Genomic DNA, 20,321 nt, shown 5'->3' with positions numbered 1-20,321 from the left:
CTAGCCGAGCAAGATAGCTAATTTGTTGGATCCGGATTTTGATGAGATTTCTCTTTCTTTGAGCTAACTCATCAGGGATACAAAATTTGTTGGAGTTGCTCTTAGTCCCAAATCGTTATTAGCTAGTATTACGTAAGTTTTTTTTTCCTGATGTGGCAAAAATCCAGGGGCGGATCTAACGATGGGTCCGAAGGGGCTCTAGCCCTCCAACTGCCGCCGGACCCATAGAGCCCCACCTAAACCCCTCCTCTCATACAATTTTTTTGCTATGGATGCACTGCCAGGAGATGATGAAATTGTCTAGAGGTTGAAGAAAACTCATCCTAATAATTACTCTAGATCCGTCACTGCAAACAATTGAATAAGAGCTAGAGATGAGGAAGCTTTGACGACATACACAAACAACTTTGGCAAATTGTTATGAGAGCTCATAACAAACGCCAGCCGTTCTACTTTATACAGCCATTTTAATGCCGTTGATGATACGTTACAGTGTGTCGGTACTCGGTAGTAGCAGTCCCCAGCCTGCCCCCCACTTTCCATGGACGGCGACGCGGCCACGCCTCCCTCCGATCCCCCGCTGATTCGCCGCTGCGGTCGCGTGGCCTAGGATTGTGCCGGTGACCACACCCGGCGGTCCTCATCGGCGGCGTCGCACACCATTCACTCGCTGGATGATGATGCCCTCTTGGCTCGGGTCGCGTCCCCGCCCGCCCTTTTTTCCTTTGGCAGGTTGCGGGCAAAGGCGCGACGCGACAAGGACAGGAAAAACACACGCCGCGCTGCCACTCGTACCGTCATCGTACGCGGTATACGCCGCTGCCGCCACCTGGCGTTGCGACGCTGCGGGGGCCGTGGGCCGGCGAGGAATAGGCCTGTTTGGTTTGTGCTAGCGTCATGGGCTGGCTTACTCCGATCCGAGGTGGCGCCCGCGGCTCACCCCAGCAGGCAGGCGGTGCCCATCATCAAAACGTGCGTAGCATTGGCCCGTAATCTCGGCCGACGAAATGAAACCGCGCTGCAACGAGACCAGAAAAACACATGTTGTTCTAGTGTCTCACCAAAGTTCTTACATCGAGAGATTATTCAGCGCACGTGAGCGGGATGATAGCAAGAGCAAGCCGGTTAAGCAGGTCGTGGATCTCATGGAGAAACCCGCCCGGGCGATCGACTCAGGCCGGCTGCGGACCGCCGCCGTCGTCGTCCCCGAGCAGCAGGGACCTGGCGATGGCGTCGGCCATCCCGTCGGCGATCGGGAAGAGGTGCCCCGACGTGGGGAGCTCGTGGTACACGACCCACGGCAGCTCCCCGCTGATGTACCTCGACAGGCTGACCGGCACGATCAGGTCCTCGGCGCCGTGCCACAGGTGCACCTTCCCCCGCCGCCCGCCGCCGGCGAACGGGTCCTCCAGCTGCAGCGGGCTCCAGCTCCAGCTCCCGAACCCGACCATCATGTCCCGGTGCAGGCACTCGTGCTCCCCCTGCTGCCGGATCTGCGGCTGCGAAATCACGCACGGCGTGCGAGAACCTGTACGTGAGCAAACCTGTCTGCATGTGGCGCACAAGAACTACAATTCATGACTGCAAAGATGAACGATTCTGAATCCTTAGTCCTTACCATGTAGGTTCTGTGGGCGAACTTTTGGATGACCAGCTTGTCCGCCTCGGACAGGAGGGCGGGGTTGTAGGCGATGACGCTGGAGGCCGGGAAGAGCTTCTGGGTGTTCCACCAGTAGGTCAGCCACTGCAGGTGGTGGGCGACCCAGACCGCCCACCGGTCCTGCGGGAGCTGCTGGAACCAGGCGTCCCGCGACACGTTCGCCGGCAACCCGGGCCACCAGTAGTTGCCGACGGGGCCGAGGATGGCCACGCCGGAGAGCCTGCATGCGCCAAGCGCCATGATGGATGCAGAAAAAATGTTCAGGCTCGCAGCTGAATGTCTGAATCGATTGTTCAGAAAGTTTGAAGGAGAAAAAACGTGGCCCTGCGCGCGCTTGGCACGCTACCTGTGCGGGATGTGCTTGAGGCAGCTCCACATGATCTCGCCGCCCATGGAGAAGCCGGCGAGGTAGAACTTGGGGTCCAGCTGCAGGTTGTCGGCGAGCTCCGCGATGTCGAGCGCGATGCTCTTCTCCGTCCGGGCCGGGTGCGGGTCGCTCTCGCCGTACCCGGGCCGGTCGAAGGACAGCAGGTAGATGCCGAGCTCCTGTGCCAGCTCCTGCACCGGTTTTCAGTCCATGGAATGGAACAGTCAGTCAGTACTCAGTAGCCACTCATCACTTCGATTGTTCAGCCCTGTCCGATGAAGAAAAACATGCCCTGGAAATCGGGAGCGCGTCGTATCTGCAGGAGTCGAATCCATGGACAAAGATGATCTTGTAATTGGCCTCCTCCTTCGGGACGCCGGATTCCAGGTAGGCCAGGTACCTGCCGTCGCTGAGCCTCGTTCTGGTTGCCGTGACCGGAGGGCCGCCCGGCGAGCCGGGGATCTTGGGCGGTGGCGGCTGAATCTGCATGTACAACAGTGCCGACAAGGACACAAACAGTGCTAGGAAAAGCTTCCTCCATGTCCCTACGAGTGAAATGAGCATAGATTAGCTCGTTACACTGATACGGTGCCATAGCATGATTGAAAGCACGCACTAGTCTGAACATTTCTGCAGTTGTTGTTTTTAACGCACTCTGTTTATTTCGCAGGCTGAACGCAGTCCTAGTAGGTTCAGAAATGTCATACTTCTCTGTTGTTCAATTCTGACCTAAACAGAGATGGATGCTTTCAACATGTACATCAAGTGCACGACATCTCTATTAGACGCCTTTGTTCTCTCGCTAGCTAGTCGGCAGAGTGCTGCCAACTTCAAACCCCTGCTGCGGTCCTCATGAGGCGTCACACAAAAGGGTCACACAAAGAGAAAGACGTCTCTGAAATCTGCCTGAGTTTGAAAATGTCCCAAACCATCTGCAGACTAATAAAGTCCAATCAGGATTCCGGACAAGCAAAGGGCCACAGCAGCTACAGATTGATGTCCCAAATAACAATTAAGTACTATAAGATAACCTGTCACACACCAAGAAGATAATTGACTTTGATAACAGAACATGTCAGCTTAAGCCTCAAGCTGTCTGTCTTGTACTCAAAAAGTCTAGTTTCAGTAAGAAACTGGGGAGTGTTGTCCCTCGTTTCTAAAACAATAAGGACTGTCAGCTTCAGCGCACGCACATCGATAGTCAATTCTATCCTTGCATAGACTAAACAATAGTCGATAAAGGTGTCACAAGATCTTGAATTTTATACTTTGAACAGATTTTCTTGGATAATCGGTATATACTAATTCTTTTAAAAATCGAATTATTGCTGAGAGCTTTCCAAAAAACTGAAAAAAAAACTAGCATTCCACTATCAGCAATAAGAACACTATCTGTTACAATCAACCACTAGAATGCTGTGCAACTGAGATAATGTTAAGAAACAAAATGCAACTACATCTGCCCTTCTAGAAACAAAACCACCAGATACTTCCTCCTGTTTTAAGCATTAAAGTGATGTATTTAAAAACCAGAGGGGATACTTTGAAGAAAACCAGGGATGGTTTCCTTTTTTTACGATTTTTTTGTTGCGTCGAAGTGAATATACGCTAAGTCTTTTTTCCCAACAAAATTTCTTACTGACAGAGCATGTATATTGCGCTTTGGAGTGATTGAGGCGAGACGGCAAAGATGGATACAAACTGTTACTAAGAACATAGAAAGTTGATCAACTTTGCATACAAGTCATTATGATTTACATAAAAAAAAACTTTGCATACAAGTCAGATCGAACCAAGAACCAGAATTACTGCTCTCTAGAAAAAAGGAATAAAAGCAAAGGCAACGAGTTCCTGGCTTCATGCTTGCATCCAGCTAAAGGAAACGAGGCACCGGATTGCCGGACCCAACGATCAGAGCAGCGTCTAGGTTAGTACTACCAATCAATGAACAAGTTCAAAGATCACGCGATCACGTCTTACCACACGGGCAGAAGCAAACACTACTCTAAATCACGAATCAAGAGAGAGAAAGGGAACCAAATTAAACCCCAAGTAACAACAGCACAGTAACTCAGCAAGTCAGAAACAGATGCGGCCAGTGAATCGCCCAAGCATGGAGGATACACGCACGAAAAAGAAGAGGAGAGAATACGTACCGCCGGTGGCAGGGGCCGGCGGCGGAGGCCGCTTCTCGCCGGACAAGGCCATGGGTAAGCTAGACGGCCACCGGCAGAGACAACTTCCCGCACCGCCGGAGGCAGCGGCCGGCGACGGAGGCTGCTTCTTGGCTGGCGGGGCAAGAGCAGGGGCGGGCGGCAGGTAAACGAAGTTTCAGTACGCTGGAGCCTGCAGCCGGGAGACGAGGATCTCACTGCAGCAAACCGGTGGCAAGCCCGCACCCGGACCCCGGCGCCTGAAACCCGCTGCTTTCTGCCGGCCACTGGTGTCCAGTGGGATCCCGCCGCCCGGTCTTTTGCTGATACCAGGCAGCCAGAAAAGGATCGCGGAGCTCCACCAGACAGCGTTGTTTGTTTCCTTCCATTCTACTCCATTCTATAAAAAAAAATCTCATGGTATACTAAATGAAGTTTATTTACAAAATTTTTTCAGAAACAGATGTAACTTTTCGCGACGAATCTAATGATGGTAATTAATCAATAATTTGCTACAGTAATACTACAGTAATCATCCTCTAATCGCGCGGTCAAAGACCTAATTAAATTCTTCAGGGACACTAGCGCGGAGGTTTTGAAGTTGGTTTTATAAACTGGTTTTGTTTGACACTATAATTAGTGGTTAAAATATCACTATTTACTAGCACAACACAAATCAAATGGAGCATTGAAACGGCGTTGCTGTTGCCGTTGACTTTACTACTGGCAGAACCGAAGAAGCCGGAGCCGCCAAGTGTCTGTGCCGCTGGTGCTCGGCCCTGTGGCTGAACATACGTGCCATGTTCGGAATGAATTCAAGTGTCAAGATGGGCAGATGCTGATTAGTAGTACGCTTGGTTCAAGAGTGTAAATGCGTAAGCGCTTGGGCATTCAGCTCGTTCAACGACGGCGGCTGCGCCTGGGGAGCTGCTATTCCGCGCGCGCGCCAGGAGGGTTCGCGGCGCTCGATCTCCGACAGGTGGTTTTTTACCTTTTCAGGTAAGTTTTTGTCTGCGCATTTTTCTACTTTTGGAAAATTACAATATATAAAACTCTTCTTTGAACATATAATTTTCATCATAACTTTTTATGTTGTACATAACTTTTACGTATAACTTTCTATAAACAACTTGAAGAATAATATTTTAGTATAACTTTCACAATACATACAAATTTAATGTATTTTTTTCTAAAAAATAATTTATCGAGGACAATCTTTTAGCCAAATTGTATGATGGCGTTATCAAGAAGATTTTTCCTACAACCTTTTACGTGCAAATTCATCTTACAACTTTTAAGTATAATCGTCATATAAAAGTTGAAAAGAAAACTCAGATATAGAAGGTAGAAGGGAAAATTTGGAAGAAAAAAAAAGAAATGATAACACTCCTTGCACAACAGGCCTGTGTCGCTCCCTCCCACAGAGTCTAAATAGAAGGACAAAGATAAATGGTGAAGAAAAAAAAAGAGATAATGTACTTTGCTTGATCACGTGGACTCATGAAAGGAAAGAAATTAAGTCACGAAATGCGATACACGCAACAGACGGCGAGTCACGCAGGGCTGCGGTCGGAAAATCGCGCTGCCCTCCCTGGCGCTCGCGTGCTGGATTGGAATCGCGCTGCGCGCCTGTCGTATTACTCGTAGTGCGCGGTTGGCACAGAAGTAAGGCCGGGTTTAGATCCAAAATGTAAAATACAAAATTTTTATAAATTATTTGCATGATCTATTAAATATAGTCAAAAAATAAATCACATTACATAAATGGATTGTAAATCGCGAGACGAATTTAATGAGCCTAATTATGACGTGAGCAGACACTAAATTGCTACAGTAATGCTACAGTAAATATGCTCTAATAATGGATTAATTAGGCTCATTAGATTCATCTCGTTGTTTACAGACGAGATCTGTAATTAATTTTGTGATTAGTCTACATTTAATACTTCAAATATTAAAGATTTTCTTCCAAAAACACAAAAATGTAAAATACAAAGTAATCTAAATACACCCTAAAGCTAGAACTTTAAGGACCTTTGCCTTTCCGGGAAGCGGCTCCTTGCCGGCGCCCTGCCAAACGGGGCTGCACCAAATGGCTTCAGTGAAGAAGCTCCTAAAATTCCGCTCGGAGGACGAAAGAAACAGGCTCTTTACTGCACAAAAGTAGATGCTCATAAATGTACGAACTCATTTCTATGAATACATGCACGCAACTCTATTTTTATAAACACATCTGAGAGAGAGCCGGCAGATCTGAACACATCGCCTACCACTAAAAAAATAATGCCGGTTAAATCCTAAAATAAATCGAGGAAAATGTGAGCACTAGTGCCGTGTCGAGGACTCGAATCCTGATGGATAGAGCTACGCCCATTTCGCATTTACTGCATCCTTGTTGATGGTTGATTGAACACTGTCTGCAACTAGTGTATTGTCAACCGCCAAACCACCGGATAACACCAATAAAGAAACCCGATTATGAAGACGAACAGCTTATGCTAATCTCTGCAGTTCGTATTTTTATTACTGACGAAGCTATCAACCCATGCCATAGTTTTTTTGTACGAGCGATCGAGCTGCGAAATGGTGCAAAGGGCGTGCGTGGACAAGTCGTCCTGCAGCTGCAGCAGTAATACTGATCACTCATAAAAAAACCCTGGTCACTCATCTCCGAGCAGCAGCGACCTGACGATAACGTCCGGCATCCCGTCGGCGACCGGGAACAGGTGGCCGGCCGTGGGGAGCTCATGGTAGATGACCCATGGGAGCCTCTTGCTGATGTACCGCGACAGCTGGACCGGCACGTAGAGGTCCTCGACGCCGTGCCACAGGTGCACCTTCACCTCCTCGTAGTCGTCGCCGGCGCCGGCGAACGGGTTCTCCATCTCCAGGGGCTCCAGCTCCACTTCCCGAACCCGACCATCATATCGCGGTGCAGCGAGTGGTGCTCCCCCAGCTGCCCGGACCTGATCCTGCGAGAACCAGAGCACGATTCGAGGCGTCAGAGATCAGAGGGTCCGAGGTGAACGAAGTGCGCGGCGCTGGGTCGTGGCCTGCTGCTTGTGAGGAAACCGCCAAATTAAAACTTTAATTAAATGTAATGGTCGTCATTTGAACACATCGAGCTCATTACCTTAACGGCTTAATTTGGCAATCCTTTCTCAACCCACGTCCCGATTGAAACATCACCGATAGTCCCACGCGAAGATGGCCGCAGATGGTACAAGCACAACACATATTTAAAAATACCACAAATATACATACGATTCCACCTGAAGTTTTATAAACCACATTTGAAGACATCCATAGTTTATAAACTTTACAATAACGAAATTAGAGTTCGAATAGAGGAAAGGGCATACAACTACCAAAAGTTTAACCTTGGAAAGTCCCTAACTAAACATCTGACTCCACAACCTCCCATCCCTCCACGTCCCGACGAATGAACTTGACGCAGCAGGGACAGAAGTCTACGTCTGCGTGTCCTGAAATAATTATGGCAACAAACTCTGAGTATACTAATACTCAGCAAGCCTTACCCGACCAGTGGGTATAACTTAGCCCACATATCTAGATATGCAAGACTTTTGGCTGATGGTTATCTTGCAGAAAGCAGCGGCTAAAGTAATTCCTCACTTTCCTTATTTTAGCTCAAGTTCTATATAAATTAACATAGTCTAAGGTTTGCATAACCAAATCTAGAGCAAACATAGTAGAGCAATAAATACTAAAGCATATGTTCTTCAACATAGGTATAACCATTATTCCATCACAACACTACGCTGCGACGCAGTGACCAAGGTGCTCATATCCGAGAGCGACTGACGGCGAATCGATTCGTTTTAACCTTGCAAGGTGGACCTAACCAACACGGCACGCATATGCCCTGTCGGACCACACGCACCAACCATTCCCCTTCCCGCCTCGAACTACAGAACCGCCCCACTTACATATAGTCAGTCGAGCTCAACGAGAGACCACAAAAAATAAACATATGCATCACGTTTCTCCGCGACTACTCGACTCGCCCTAAGGGGTGGTGATGAAGTTCTGTACTTTCGAAGCGAGGCAGTACTAGGCTTACCGGTTTCGACTACCTCCTACTCCCGGCACGCGGTTAGTACAGTTCAAACGTGATCAGCAGGGCCAACAACGGCTCGGTCCTTAACCGACACAGGCGGAACTACACTTCTCCCTCCCGGTCTAAGATTCTACTCTTTCTTTCATTCCAAGACTTTCATCCAAAAATTAGTAACTCATATATGGAAACATAAAACTATCCTATATCTCGTGAGTAACCAAGAATTACTCGATTTCTACCGAACTCTATCTAGCAAAGCATTTCTATCGCCCTATACATACTAGTACAACTCAAAGACAGTTAGGGTTCATGCAACTAGGGTTTCAAACAACTTCTAAACATAATACAAAAGTAATAAATACATATATAGGTGTCATAATTTAAATTAATAGGATGTGCACCGGAGCTTGCCTTCGGGCTGCTGCACAGAGCTGGGGTCAGGCGGGCCTTGGGCCGGGTTCTCACACCTCTCCTCCTGGGCTTGCGCCGGCTGCTCCTACGGTGCCGCAATCACCTCAAATACGCCGCCCTAAGGTGCGGATGCTACACGTATGCACATGAAATAAATGAGTGTAGCTCAATGATGTAACTATTTTACTTCAACTGGAATGCCCTGCGGACTGTCCGCGCCCAAGTGGCGGACCGTCCGCCGTACCATTCTACCAACCCACCAGAACCAATTACCTCTCTGGACAAACTTCAATCTATACGGCGGACTGTCCGCTCACCCTTAGCGGATTGCCCGCAATACACCTACGCCAACCCACCAGAGACAACAACATCTCTGGACCAATTTCTAATCCTACCGGTGGACTGTCCAGCCCTCCTCGGCGGACCGTCCGCAGTTCACTTATCCAATCCACCAGAGACGGCAATGTCTCTGGACAAAATCCTAGACTCTACGGCGGACTGTCCGCTCTCCAATAGCGGACCGTCCGCAGCTCAATCCTGCGAACCCCACTAGAGACATCGTCTCTGGACAAATTTCAAGTTTCAACGGCGGACCGTCCGCAGTTCAGTTCTGCTAAACCACCAGAGACAACATCGTCTCTGGACGAAATCTAATCTGACCGGCGGACTGTCCGGACCTCCCAGGCGGACCGTCCGCGATACATAACTTTTGACACTGCGCCACAGGCGGTAGCAAGTACGGCGGCGACGGCGGCGGCCGTTCTCCGGCACCGGCGACGCACCACGGAAGGGGAAAAGACCGGGGAGCACAAGGAACTCACCACGAATCCATTCCCGCAGTCGGTTCGGGCGGAGGATGACCGGAGAAGCGGATCAACGGTGGAGCAAGGCTTCAAGCGCCTCCCATGGTGACCGGCGGTGGCGGGGGAGATTCTGGCCGTAAGAAGCCGGTCTGGGGGTTGGCGAAGGTGGAGGAGGTGCCGAGGAAGGTTCTTGCGCGAGGAATCGAAGTGTGGTGGCCGGAGGAGAGAGGTTGATGGAAGGGGGCGCCGACGGGGCGAGTGCACGAGCTCCGCTCGGCTCTGGTCGAAGTAAGGAGGAGGAAGAGGAATGACAGGCGGGTCCCACATCCATCCAGATAAATATCTGGGCATTGCCTGGGCGGACCCGCCGACCCCGAGCGGACCGTTCGCGAGGTAGGTGTTACACTGCTCTCGTCTCGCCTTGTAGGTTCGGTCGGTGAACTTCCGAGACAGAGGCCGGTCCTCCTTGGACAGGATCATGGGGTTCTTGCCCTTGATGCTGGAGCTGGGGAAGAGGGTCTGCGTGTTCCACCAGTGCGTCAGCCACGGCAGGTGGTGGGCGACCCAGACCGCGCCCCGGTCCTACGGGAACTGCACGTGCCAGGCCTCCTCGACCACCTCCGGCGGGAAGCCGGACCACCAGAAGTTGCCGACCGGGGCGAGGATGGCCACGCCGGCGAGCCTGGTGGATCGATTTCATGATGCCAGCACGATGATCAGTTTGCGGCAAGCCTGAAGAACACTTGCCGCTTGTTTGAATTGGGCTGGTACGTGCTAGCACCCACCTGTGCGGGATGTGCTTGAGGCAGCTCCACATGATCTCGCCGCCCATGGAGAAGCCGATGAGATGGAACTTGGGCCCGAGCTGGAGGTTGTCGGCCAGCTCCGCGATGTCGAGAGCGATGTTCTTCTCCGTCTGGGCTGGGTGGGCGTCGCTCTCAGCGTACCCGGGCCGGTCAAAGGACAGCAGGTAGATTCCCAGCTCCTGCAACAGCCCCTGCACCAATTCACAACAGTTGATCATCACCAAGTCAAAGCGCTTTTCTTGAAAGAAGAGTGACACAATTGGCGATTGATGCGTCGAAGGAGCTCGAGTTTTTCAGAGCAATGAACTTAAATTTATCGGTTGATGACAAAAGACACTACTGCTCGTATCTACTACATCTGCACCTGGGAGACATTCAGCACGTCGTATCTGCAGCAATCGAAGCCATGGACAAAGATGATCTTGTACTTGGCCTCCTCCTTGGGGATGCCGGATTCCAGGTACGCCAGGTGCCCGCCGTCCCTGAGCCTCGTTCTGGGCGACGTGACCGGAGGCCCACCCGGTGCGCCGGGGATCTTGGACGGCGGCGGCTAGATCTGGCCGTACAGCAGCGCCGAGAAGAACACGAGCAGAGCGAGCACCAGCGTCCTGAGTGCGCCTGCGAGACAAGAGCCGTTGTGTCTAAGCGAACACGCCGGAAGGTTGGATGAGAGAAAAAGGGGGGAGGCCGGAGAGAGACACGGGAGTACCAGAGCGCGTGGCGGCCGCCGGTGGTGCGCCGCTCTTGCCTGGCGCAGTGGCGCCCTCACGCCGGTGAAAGCATCTAGGCCCCTAATTCGAGTTTTGGTAATTAATGACAACGATTTGTGGATTAACGATTTCATTTGAGATAATGAGTATAGGTTGATCCACGGATGAAAGAGTTTTGGTTGTGAACGTATGGAGTTTTGAAGATGATGAGCAAAGCTCGGGCTCAAGGCAAAGGTATAAAATAGGGCTTTTATATTTTACCGGTCACAAGGCGTTTAGTGGATGAAAAGTGACCGGATTTGTTGGATAGATAGCCGTACTATCAAGAGGGGTTGTGTACTCATGCTTGACGGGTCTTTAGTGCCATTTTGCTCAAAATGTCTAGTTGCATGCATGAGGGCTAACGGCGTTTTGAAAAGATTTGAAAAAGACTAAGTTTGAAAGCTGACTGAGTAACGGCGGACAGTCCGCGACCGTTCCAGAGAGCTTGCAGAGTCTTTGGTGGGCTCGCCGACGGTCCGGCCCAAGTGGGCGGACGGTCCGCCACTGTTTTTCAAATGTGTTCCAGAAAGGGTGTCTGTCTGGTGTGAGCTTCAAAGTTGAACGGCGGACAGTCCGCCCATGGCGCGCGGACGGTCCGCCGGCTAATCTCAGGTTTGTACCAGAGAGGATGTTTCTCTGGTTTGGGTTCAAAAGTTAAACTGCGGACGGTCCGCTCCTGAGGCGCGGACGGTCCGCAGGCTAATCTCAAAATTGTTCCAGAGACGATGTTAGTCTCTGGTGGGTTGGAACTCTTAACTGCGGACGGTCCGCCACTGGGGCGCGGACGGTCCGCCAGGGCTTAACGGCTAGTTCTGACATGCATTTATTGCACTCTGACTCACTAGTTTATAACGGCGGACAGTCCGGTTTTTGAAACGCGGACGGTCCGCGACTTCGCAGAAAAGAGTGTAACGGCTAGTTTTTTGAGGGGTGTCTATATATACCCAATGCCCGGTCATTGGGAGGTTCTCTTGGCCATTTGGATAGCATTCTTGACACATTAGAGTTAAGGCATCCCTCTCTCACACACACTTGCTTAGAGATTGCTTTTTGAGAGTGTGAGAGCTTCCTAGTGCATTGCATCAAGAGTTTGAGCTTTATGGCATTAGGGAAACTTCAACCAAGCGTCATCAACTTGTTACTCTTGGGAGTTGCCGCTCCCTAGACGGCTTGGAGAAGTGGATTTCGTGGAGCACCTCCAAGGAGATTGTTGAGGAGCCCCGTTTTCGGTTGTGAGAGGTTTTGTGCTCACCTCACCGGAGTGGTGAAGAGCAACTCTAGTGGAATCGAGGTGTGGAGCGGTTCCTTGTTTCAAGCCAGCTCAAGATCAAGAGGTTCTTGATAGAGGAGCGGTTGATTCTTGGAATCCACCTCAACGTGGATTAGGGGTGACCGGCAAGTCATCGACACCACGGGATATATTCTTGTGTCAAGCTTGGTTACTTCTCTTGCTCACTTTTGTTCTTGTCTTTACTTTGAGCAATTTACTTTACTAGAGCTTGATTTGTGTCTTGTCACCCTAGGTTGCAAACCCATCTAGAGATAGTAATAGCATAACATAGGGCTTTCCTTTGTTACTAATTAAATTTCTCTAGTGTTATTGGTTTTAGATTTTAAACCGCCTATTCACCCCCCCTCTAGTCGGTGTTCTTGATCCTACAGCCGGGCGGAGGCTGCACCGCCCGCCCCTGCAATTGGTCAGCTGTGTTCACAGACCCCACCGCTGCGCGCCGAAAGGGGCCTCGCCTGGGCTCTTGAACTCTCTGAGGCCCGTTTGGCAGGTCTCCAAAATCAGCTCCAAGACCAGCTTCACGTGAAGCCCTGCCAAACGGGTGTTCCTGCAGCGGCTCCGGCACCGAAGCCCCCCAAATCCCGCTCTCTGGAGCAGTTTGGTGTGCCGGAGCCACAAAAACGTGGCTCTGTCGGCTCCGGCCGCGGCTCCTCGACCGCCTGCCAGCTTTGCCCTCGCGGCCTCTTCGCGCGCTTGACCTCCAGGCGAGCCCGAGCGGCGGCGCAAGACGCTGGGTCGTCTAGTCCTTCTCTCTATCTTCAACGCCCGGGAAGGACGGCCGAGACCGTGTGGGACGGAGAGCAACTAGCTGCATGCTGTAGAAAAAATGGGCTACCTAGAACAGTCGACCTCGAAGAAAGCTAGCGCGGTGGCCGGGCGGGCATAGGCAGCGCGTCGCTTTTGGAGCCCCTGCGCTCGAATAATCGGCGGGCGCATGCGGCGGCGGGAGCCCGAGCGGCGGCGACGGACGCAGGTGGCGGCGGGTCCCCGAGCGGCGTCGGCGGGCGCATGCGGCGACAGGAGCCCCAGCGGCGGCAGCAGGCGTAGGTGGCTGCGCGAGGCAGGGCAGTAGCTAGCAGCCGGTGGCGAGAGCACAAGGCAGGGGAGGCCGACAGGAGCAGGAAGGAAGAAGAGGATAGGGAGGAAAGAGAAGATGGGAAGAAAAGAAAATAGAGAGAAAGGATAAAAGAAAAATAAGAAGGAAACAAAATGAGAAGAAAAGATAAATAATAGAAAAAAACATAAGGGTATTATGGATATTTCTTTCTTCAATCCATCCATGAAAAATAGGGTGAAGCCGTTTTGCCAAATATTTACCAAAACGGCTTCAGTTTCATCAGAAAAGCCGCTCCACTAAAAGAGCCAAAATTAGAATCGTTTTTGAAAGAGCCGGAGCCCTGACAAACCACCCTGAACCCTGGACGCAGGCGGAGCGGCAAGCGACGCGCGAGACAGGGACTTGTAGTTGACGGACATGACGTCGCCGTTCCTGCCACCGCCACGAGACACGACAAAACAGCCGAGAGCCGACCAGGGTTTAACTTTTCGGCGGTAAACCGGCGAAAAACCGGTGAATTTACCGTTTTCGGTAGGTACCGGAAAGTGGTATACCGGTGTTTTTCGGTATTTTTCGTTTCGAATTTTAAAATTTCAAAAAATTTATAAATAACCGTCAAAAAATCGGCAAAAATTATGATAAAAAACTAGGGATTTTTATTAGCTTATAGCACTTGAAATCATTCAAATCTAAGTTGATTTGGTAGGTCAAAATGATGAATTTTCTATGAGGAGTGAAAATTTGGTAGGTCAAAATGATGAATTTGCTATGAGGAGTCAAAATCTAAGTTGATTTGGTAGGTCAAAATTTGCTTAAGTCTCACCATCTATGAAGAGTGAAGAACACAGGTACTTAAGCAACCGAAAAGTTTTTATATCTATATTTCGTTTTTTCTAGTTATTTCATTCATTTCGTACAAAATCTTCGTATGCAGAGACTATGCATTTGCTACATGGATTATGGATGGACAATACTTTCAATTACTGTGGAAGCAATGTGTTGTATTAATTGGACTACGGATTTAATTGTAATAATTTTAATAGACTTTGTACTTTGGACTAAGTACGTGTGCACTTTGGACATAAATTATGTGTTTCGTTTTCGTATTTCTCATTGTGTGCTGGAGTTTCTTATATGTTGTGTATTATAATCTATAAATATAGACATAATTAGGACAAACTCCCCAAAATTTTCAATTTCTTTTCACAAATACATAATTTCCCCATCATTTTCCAACTGTTTCCATCATTTTTCGGTGAAAAGCACCGAAAAACCGGCGAGATGCATCGAAAAACCGGCCGGTATACCGAAATTTCGGAATTTTGAATTTGAAAACTCTTTCCGATTGAAATTACCGGAAAATCACGAAATTTCGACCGGTATACCGTTTCCTGTGGTTACCGAATTTTTTTTCAAAAACGAAAACGTAAACCCTGGAGCCGACCACGGGGAGGCGCGGCGCTCTTGCGCGCGGGATGAGGCCAGGCCAGGATGCCGCGACGGCACGAGCGCACCACTGCACCAGCCTCCGAGGCCAGAATGAGGCCAGGCCACAGGCTACGCCGGCACATGGGACGTGACACTGTGGCGTCGTGAGTCGTGACACGCCGCGTCCCGGGCTGCTGTCAGAGCGCAAACCCCAAGCGCTAAGCTGGACTGGCACCACCGAACACAAATAGTTGAATCGAAGGTGAAGGGGTGTTTAGTTGGTGGAAAAATTTGGGTTTAACTAATATAACATATTTTATTGTTATTTGATAATTAATATTCAATCATAAATTAATTAGTATTATTAAATTCATCTTGTAGGAATCAGTTAAACTTAGGACTGAATATCGAGTGGTTTATTATAGCTCTCCTCACTAATGAGCTGGCTCGGCTCGACTCATTATATAAACGAACCAGTAGACCAACTCGGTTCGGCTCGTTAAAAACCTCGAGCTAGCTCGTTTGGCTCCACAAAAATATATACCATGGCCTTGTTTAGATATTTACATGTAAACACAAAAAAGTCGTAAACGCATTAAAGTGAAATGGAATTTTGCTAATTTGAAGTATTAAATGAAGTTTATTTACAAAACTTTTCGCATGGTTGGGCTGTAAATCGCGAGACGAATTTAATGAGCCTACTTAATCCATGATTTGCAACAGTGATGCTACAGTAACCATCCGCTAATTATTGATTAAATATGGATTAATTAGCATCATTAGATTCGTCTCGCGATTTACAACCCATCTATATAAAAAGTTTTGCAAATAGACTTCATTTAGTACTTCAAATGCCTTCTTTACATCTTTACACAATTTTACAAAATGAAAACACCCCATGTCTGTGTCTGCTGATCCTCGACCTCTCTTGGACTTCTTCCGCATCCTCCACCGACTGACGTGGGCGGCGGCGGCGGGTAGCGGCGCAATGATGCGGGCGAAGCCGGCGTGCCGCACGCGCAGGACGGCACGGCATGCGTGGCGGAGGCAGGGCGCAGGGCGGCGTGCGTGGCGCAGCCTCGCAGGCAAGGCGGTGGGCGGTGGCTTGGATCGAGGAGGAGTGGAAAGAGCGACAGAGGCCAGAGGGTCAAAAGCCGTGACTTGCTCCTCAGACTGCTGGTGGACCTTCCGTGGATGGTGGTGGTATGGAGTATTGTAGGTGTTAAGGGTTTACAATTGGGCTGGGCTTTGTGGCTATATGGGCTGGGTCAATCCAACTTTAATCGTTGGCTTTAAGATTTAATTTGGCTGGTTATGTCTTGTGAGCAGCTCGCGAATCAACTCGAGCTAGCTTGATATAAACCGAGCTGTCTCGTTATAAAACGAGTTGGCTCATTAGAAAACGAGTCGAGCTCGAGCCGAGCCATTAACGAGCAAGTTGAGCGAGCTAGCGAGTTACGAGTTTTTCGTCCAGTCCTAGTTAGACTATGTAATTAGTTATTTTTTAACTGCATTTAATGCTTCATATATGTGTTCGAAAATTCGATGTGACGGGTACTGCATAAATTGTTTTGGAACTAAATGCAGCCTGAGTTCTCCAAACGGAAATTGATTTTTGTATTCTACTATTTTTGTTAAGGGTGACGCCAGAACTCAGGTAGGGGTCATTGCCGATTCAAAATGGACATCATCTTTTTGTCGTCTTCTTGGTTCGTTTGTAGTTTGCTCTGCTCCCCCTCCCTCGTCCTCAAGTGTCTCCGGCATGAGGACGCTAGCGCTGCAGGATCCTCACCAAGGGTTCATGGCTGTCGGTGCGGTCCCTTGAGCTTTCATCGCCCCACCGGCTAATCGTCACAGCCAGCGTCCAGCCTGGGCGGCGCACTAGCTACCCCGCCTCTGCATGCTCGGCTTCTAAGACTATCTCCAATAAGAGACCTATATGACGACCCAAACCCAAAATAAGTAGCAAAACCTAAAAAACACACCTCCAACAGATGACCCAAACAGGAGACCCATTTTAGGTGCCATCCCACCGGAGACCCACAAATGGTTCGCTCTCTCTCCTCGACCCAAATCGCAGCCGCGACAGGGAGCCGCTGCCGAGGCGGGGAGCGCTGGCAGGGCGGCAGCGGTGGAGAGCGGGGCGCGGAGGAGCTAGCGGCGAGCAGCGGTGGTGAGGAGGAGCCGGGACCGAGCTCGCCCTGGCCGGTGGGGTCGAGCTCCCCCTGGCCGGGCCTGCCTGGGCTGCTTGGGGCTGTGGTGGTCCCCATGGCAGCGAGGAGGCGAGACGGGCGGCAGCGTGGGCGCTCCTCGCGACGACAATGACGAACAGGCGGAGCTCCGAAGGGGGGTCCTGTGGGAAGAGGGGAGAGCAGAGGATGAGGATCGGAATGGGTCAAGAAGGATGATGGGGTGCTGTATGTGCGAGGAATTGGAGAACCGCTTGCCGGAGACGACGAATTTCGGCCGCCGGTGGTGAAGAAGAAGGTGGAGGAGGAGGCAATAATGGAGGAAGGGGAAGAAATTGAATAGGCGGAGGCTCATCCTGATGTGTGACGAGGGAGGGGAGTGGAGGCGCGCCGACTTGCTGCGTGGGGGAGGAGGTGCACGCGACCTGCTGCGTCGGCGGTGGGGAGGCGAAGGGCGGCGGTGCTGTGCTGTCGGCGGCGGTGGGGAGGCAAGCGCAAGACTCGGTTTGCTGTTGGAGAAGCTGAGTTTTTGGGCCTCACCCAAAACAAAAAGAATGGGTATTGTTTTTGGGTTTCCGCGGTTGGAGATAGTCTAAGGCTTTCTCCAACAGTTCCCCCATCCAACTCCCTCTATATGTACTTTCTACTATATTTTACTATCTCCCTCTAAAAGATTCCCCCCTATATTTATTTCTCTCCAACCATTTCCCTCATATCCATTCCCCTTATACACTATACCACATTCATTAATTATTTATTTATTATTTTTAAATTTTAAAAAAATCATATTGTATTTGTAGTACCATAATATATATTATTATCATGTTACGGATCCCAAATAAATTTTTTATCATAAATAAATAGCGTGATTAAAGTATAGGGAGAGATGTGATTTCCCTCCATACATGGGTGGAGATTCATCTTTCCCCTTACATAGAGGGAGCTGTGGGGGGAGCCGTTGGAGCGCTCGCTCCCCCCAAAGCCCCCCTACGTAGGGTGGGGGGCGGTTTACGGTGCCCCCTTGGAGAACGCCTAAGCCTGAAAAATCAACTGCTCTATCCATTCTGAGATAAATGCAATCCTAGAACTAAACACGTAGACCAATACTAAATGTAAAATTACAAGAATACTTTTTATCTTTTGTAATGAGTGGATTAGTTGTTAGTAGTTTTTTATGGGAGTCTTCTGAATTTGTCTTGTCTTTTGTGGTAGATAGGTCAAAGTTAGCAATTTTTTTAGGACAAATTTTGAACTCTACAGTTGTAATTATTTTGGAACGGATGAGTAATAAATATTGCTAGAATCCCGGATAGCTGATTCTAGGTAACTAACCTAGCCTGTTCACACTTGTTTTCACCGTAGCATCACCTGAAATCTCATTCAGTTTCAGGAGACCGATATATAGGGTACTGTGTTTTGCTAAACCTAACTTGAATACTTGGATTGTTGAAGGCCGTGTCCAGAGGTGGCACTGAACATAAATCACTCTCAATGTCAAGAAAGCAAACACTGGTTCCCCTTTCCTAGATTTTCTCAGTGGTAAAAGGCCAGAAACGGTGCTCGACAAACAAGTTAGGGTGTGTTTAGTTGGTGAAAAAGTTTGGGTTTTGGTATTGTAGCACATTTCGTTGTTACTTAACAAATAATGTTCAATTATGGAATGATTCGGTTTAAAAAATTCATCTCGTGCTAATCAGTCAGACTATATAATTAATTATTTTTTAATTACATTTAATGCTTCATACATGTGTCCAAAATTTCGATGTGACAGATACTGTAGGAAATTTTTCGGAATTAAACAGGGCCTTAGTCAAGTAGGTGTGTATGGTACGGTGTTGAAGAATCATAAAAGGAGATACCGGAGAGGGGAGATGTTGACCTCCAAGCTAGTGGGTGATGCGGCAACTGAAAGGTACAATGATAGCTGCAACTCTGTTGGGGCTTGCCACTTAAGGGATGGGAGAGGATGGCAAGAGGTTGCATACTTGGTTGGAGCACCATGAGAATGCGTGAGGTTTCGCAACCTGCACAAACTGGATCATGGGGTAGCAAAATTGTACCTAGGCCTAGGCTACAACAAGAGGGGATCAAGGCTGCACATCACATCATTATTAGCTTGATACAAGAGGATCATCTTTGGGAATTTTATTAACAATTACGTGTAGACATCACGACTAAATGTTTCTAATTACGCACGTACGAAATAGTTCCTAAAGAAATGCAGGATGTTCATCAGGGTCTTTACTGGGGTTAGATAAAAGGTTCATATTTCAAAAAGACCTTTTTTATTCGTCAGGAAACTTCTGCTGTAGTACATACAATACTATTAGTCACTCTGTCCATCCTTGTATCCAAGTTTGTTTGATTGAATGCCCTGATTGTTGATCACATATTCACATCTATCTCTGTCCATCCCTCTAGTGCATCCGACATCCGCATATATAGCTATCAATCAAAGTCATTACTGGTTGATAGGAAAGAAGGGGCAAACAAATGTGGAATCTTTCTTGGCAATATTGATAAAAGGCTCCTTTGGAGTCACTGTCCTTGTCGGCTTTATTGAGTACTGACCGCTTGATATTTCGCTAGGGCCAGACTAGATAATTGGCTTTGTTTAGATGCCCGTGTAAAATTTTTGAAATGAAATTTTTACACATTTGAAGTATTAAACATCGGCTAATCACAAAACTAATTACAGACGAACTCGTCTGTAAACTACGAGATGAATTTATCAAGACTAATTAATCCATCATTAGCACACGCTTACTGTATCTTTACTATAGCAATTTATGGTCTAATCATGACCTAATTAGGCTCATTAGATTCGTCTCGTAATTTACAAGTAAACTATGCAATTAGTTTTTATTTTATTTTATTTAGATTTAATACTCCATGCATGTGCCGCAATATAATTTTGAAATTTTAAATGTTGCATCTAAACAAGACGAAAACCCAATCAGTCTAAGATTTTGCTTCTATTTATGTACTCGCTCCGTTCTAAAAAATAAGCCATCCTAGGATTTCTAGAACAAATTAACAAGAAGGTAAAATGACAATATTTACTCCTATTTATTATTCATATTTGGCACTAATTGATTCTTGCATGCACATGCACTTTCTAAATAGAGTAAGATGATTTGTTTTTTGAAATAAATTTTGAATTCTAAGGTAATTTATTTTTTTGGGACGGACGGAGTAGTATGCTACTCCGGCAATCTCAGAATATAGCTAGTTTTAGACACGATTAAAGGTCTGAATTTGTTTGCATGCATGCAAGCACCTTGCTAAATGTATCTGTGTGCAATAAAATTAAACCTGCATAC

The 20,321-nt window shown here is 48.5% G+C and overlaps 1 protein-coding gene and 1 pseudogene across 1 annotated transcript; both read right to left on the bottom strand.

The window, feature by feature from the left end:
• Positions 1–1,019: 1,019 nt before the first annotated feature.
• Positions 1,020–4,501, bottom strand: LOC120682337. The gene is made up of 5 exons (XM_039964180.1): positions 4,184–4,501; positions 2,319–2,572; positions 2,007–2,218; positions 1,619–1,880; positions 1,020–1,499 (listed from the first exon to the last, which is right to left on the bottom strand). Exons 1-5 carry the CDS (start codon positions 4,233–4,235, stop codon positions 1,173–1,175), a joined length of 1,107 nt encoding a protein of 368 aa, XP_039820114.1. The 5' UTR covers positions 4,236–4,501; the 3' UTR covers positions 1,020–1,172.
• A 2,081-nt stretch (positions 4,502–6,582) lies between these two features.
• LOC120681097 lies at positions 6,583–17,079 on the bottom strand (annotated as a pseudogene).
• Positions 17,080–20,321: the final 3,242 nt, after the last annotated feature.

The sequence above is a fragment of the Panicum virgatum genome, chromosome 7N, assembly GCF_016808335.1.
Source record: "Panicum virgatum strain AP13 chromosome 7N, P.virgatum_v5, whole genome shotgun sequence".
Taxonomy (NCBI): Eukaryota; Viridiplantae; Streptophyta; class Magnoliopsida; order Poales; family Poaceae; genus Panicum; species Panicum virgatum.
The sequence above is the reverse complement of the archived record's forward strand: the minus strand, read 5'-3'. Positions and strand labels throughout refer to the sequence as shown.

Excerpts from the sequence above, each read along its gene's own strand:
- LOC120682337 (XM_039964180.1), bottom strand. The coding sequence starts at position 4,235 with ATGGCCTTGTCCGGCGAGAAGCGGCCTCCGCCGCCGGCCCCTGCCACC. Across the intron at positions 2,573-4,183 it reads GCCGGCCCCTGCCACCGGCG|GGACATGGAGGAAGCTTTTC; the intron begins GTACGTATTCTC and ends TTTCACTCGTAG. Across the intron at positions 1,500-1,618 it reads TCGCCCACAGAACCTACATG|CCGCAGATCCGGCAGCAGGG; the intron begins GTAAGGACTAAG and ends GTGATTTCGCAG.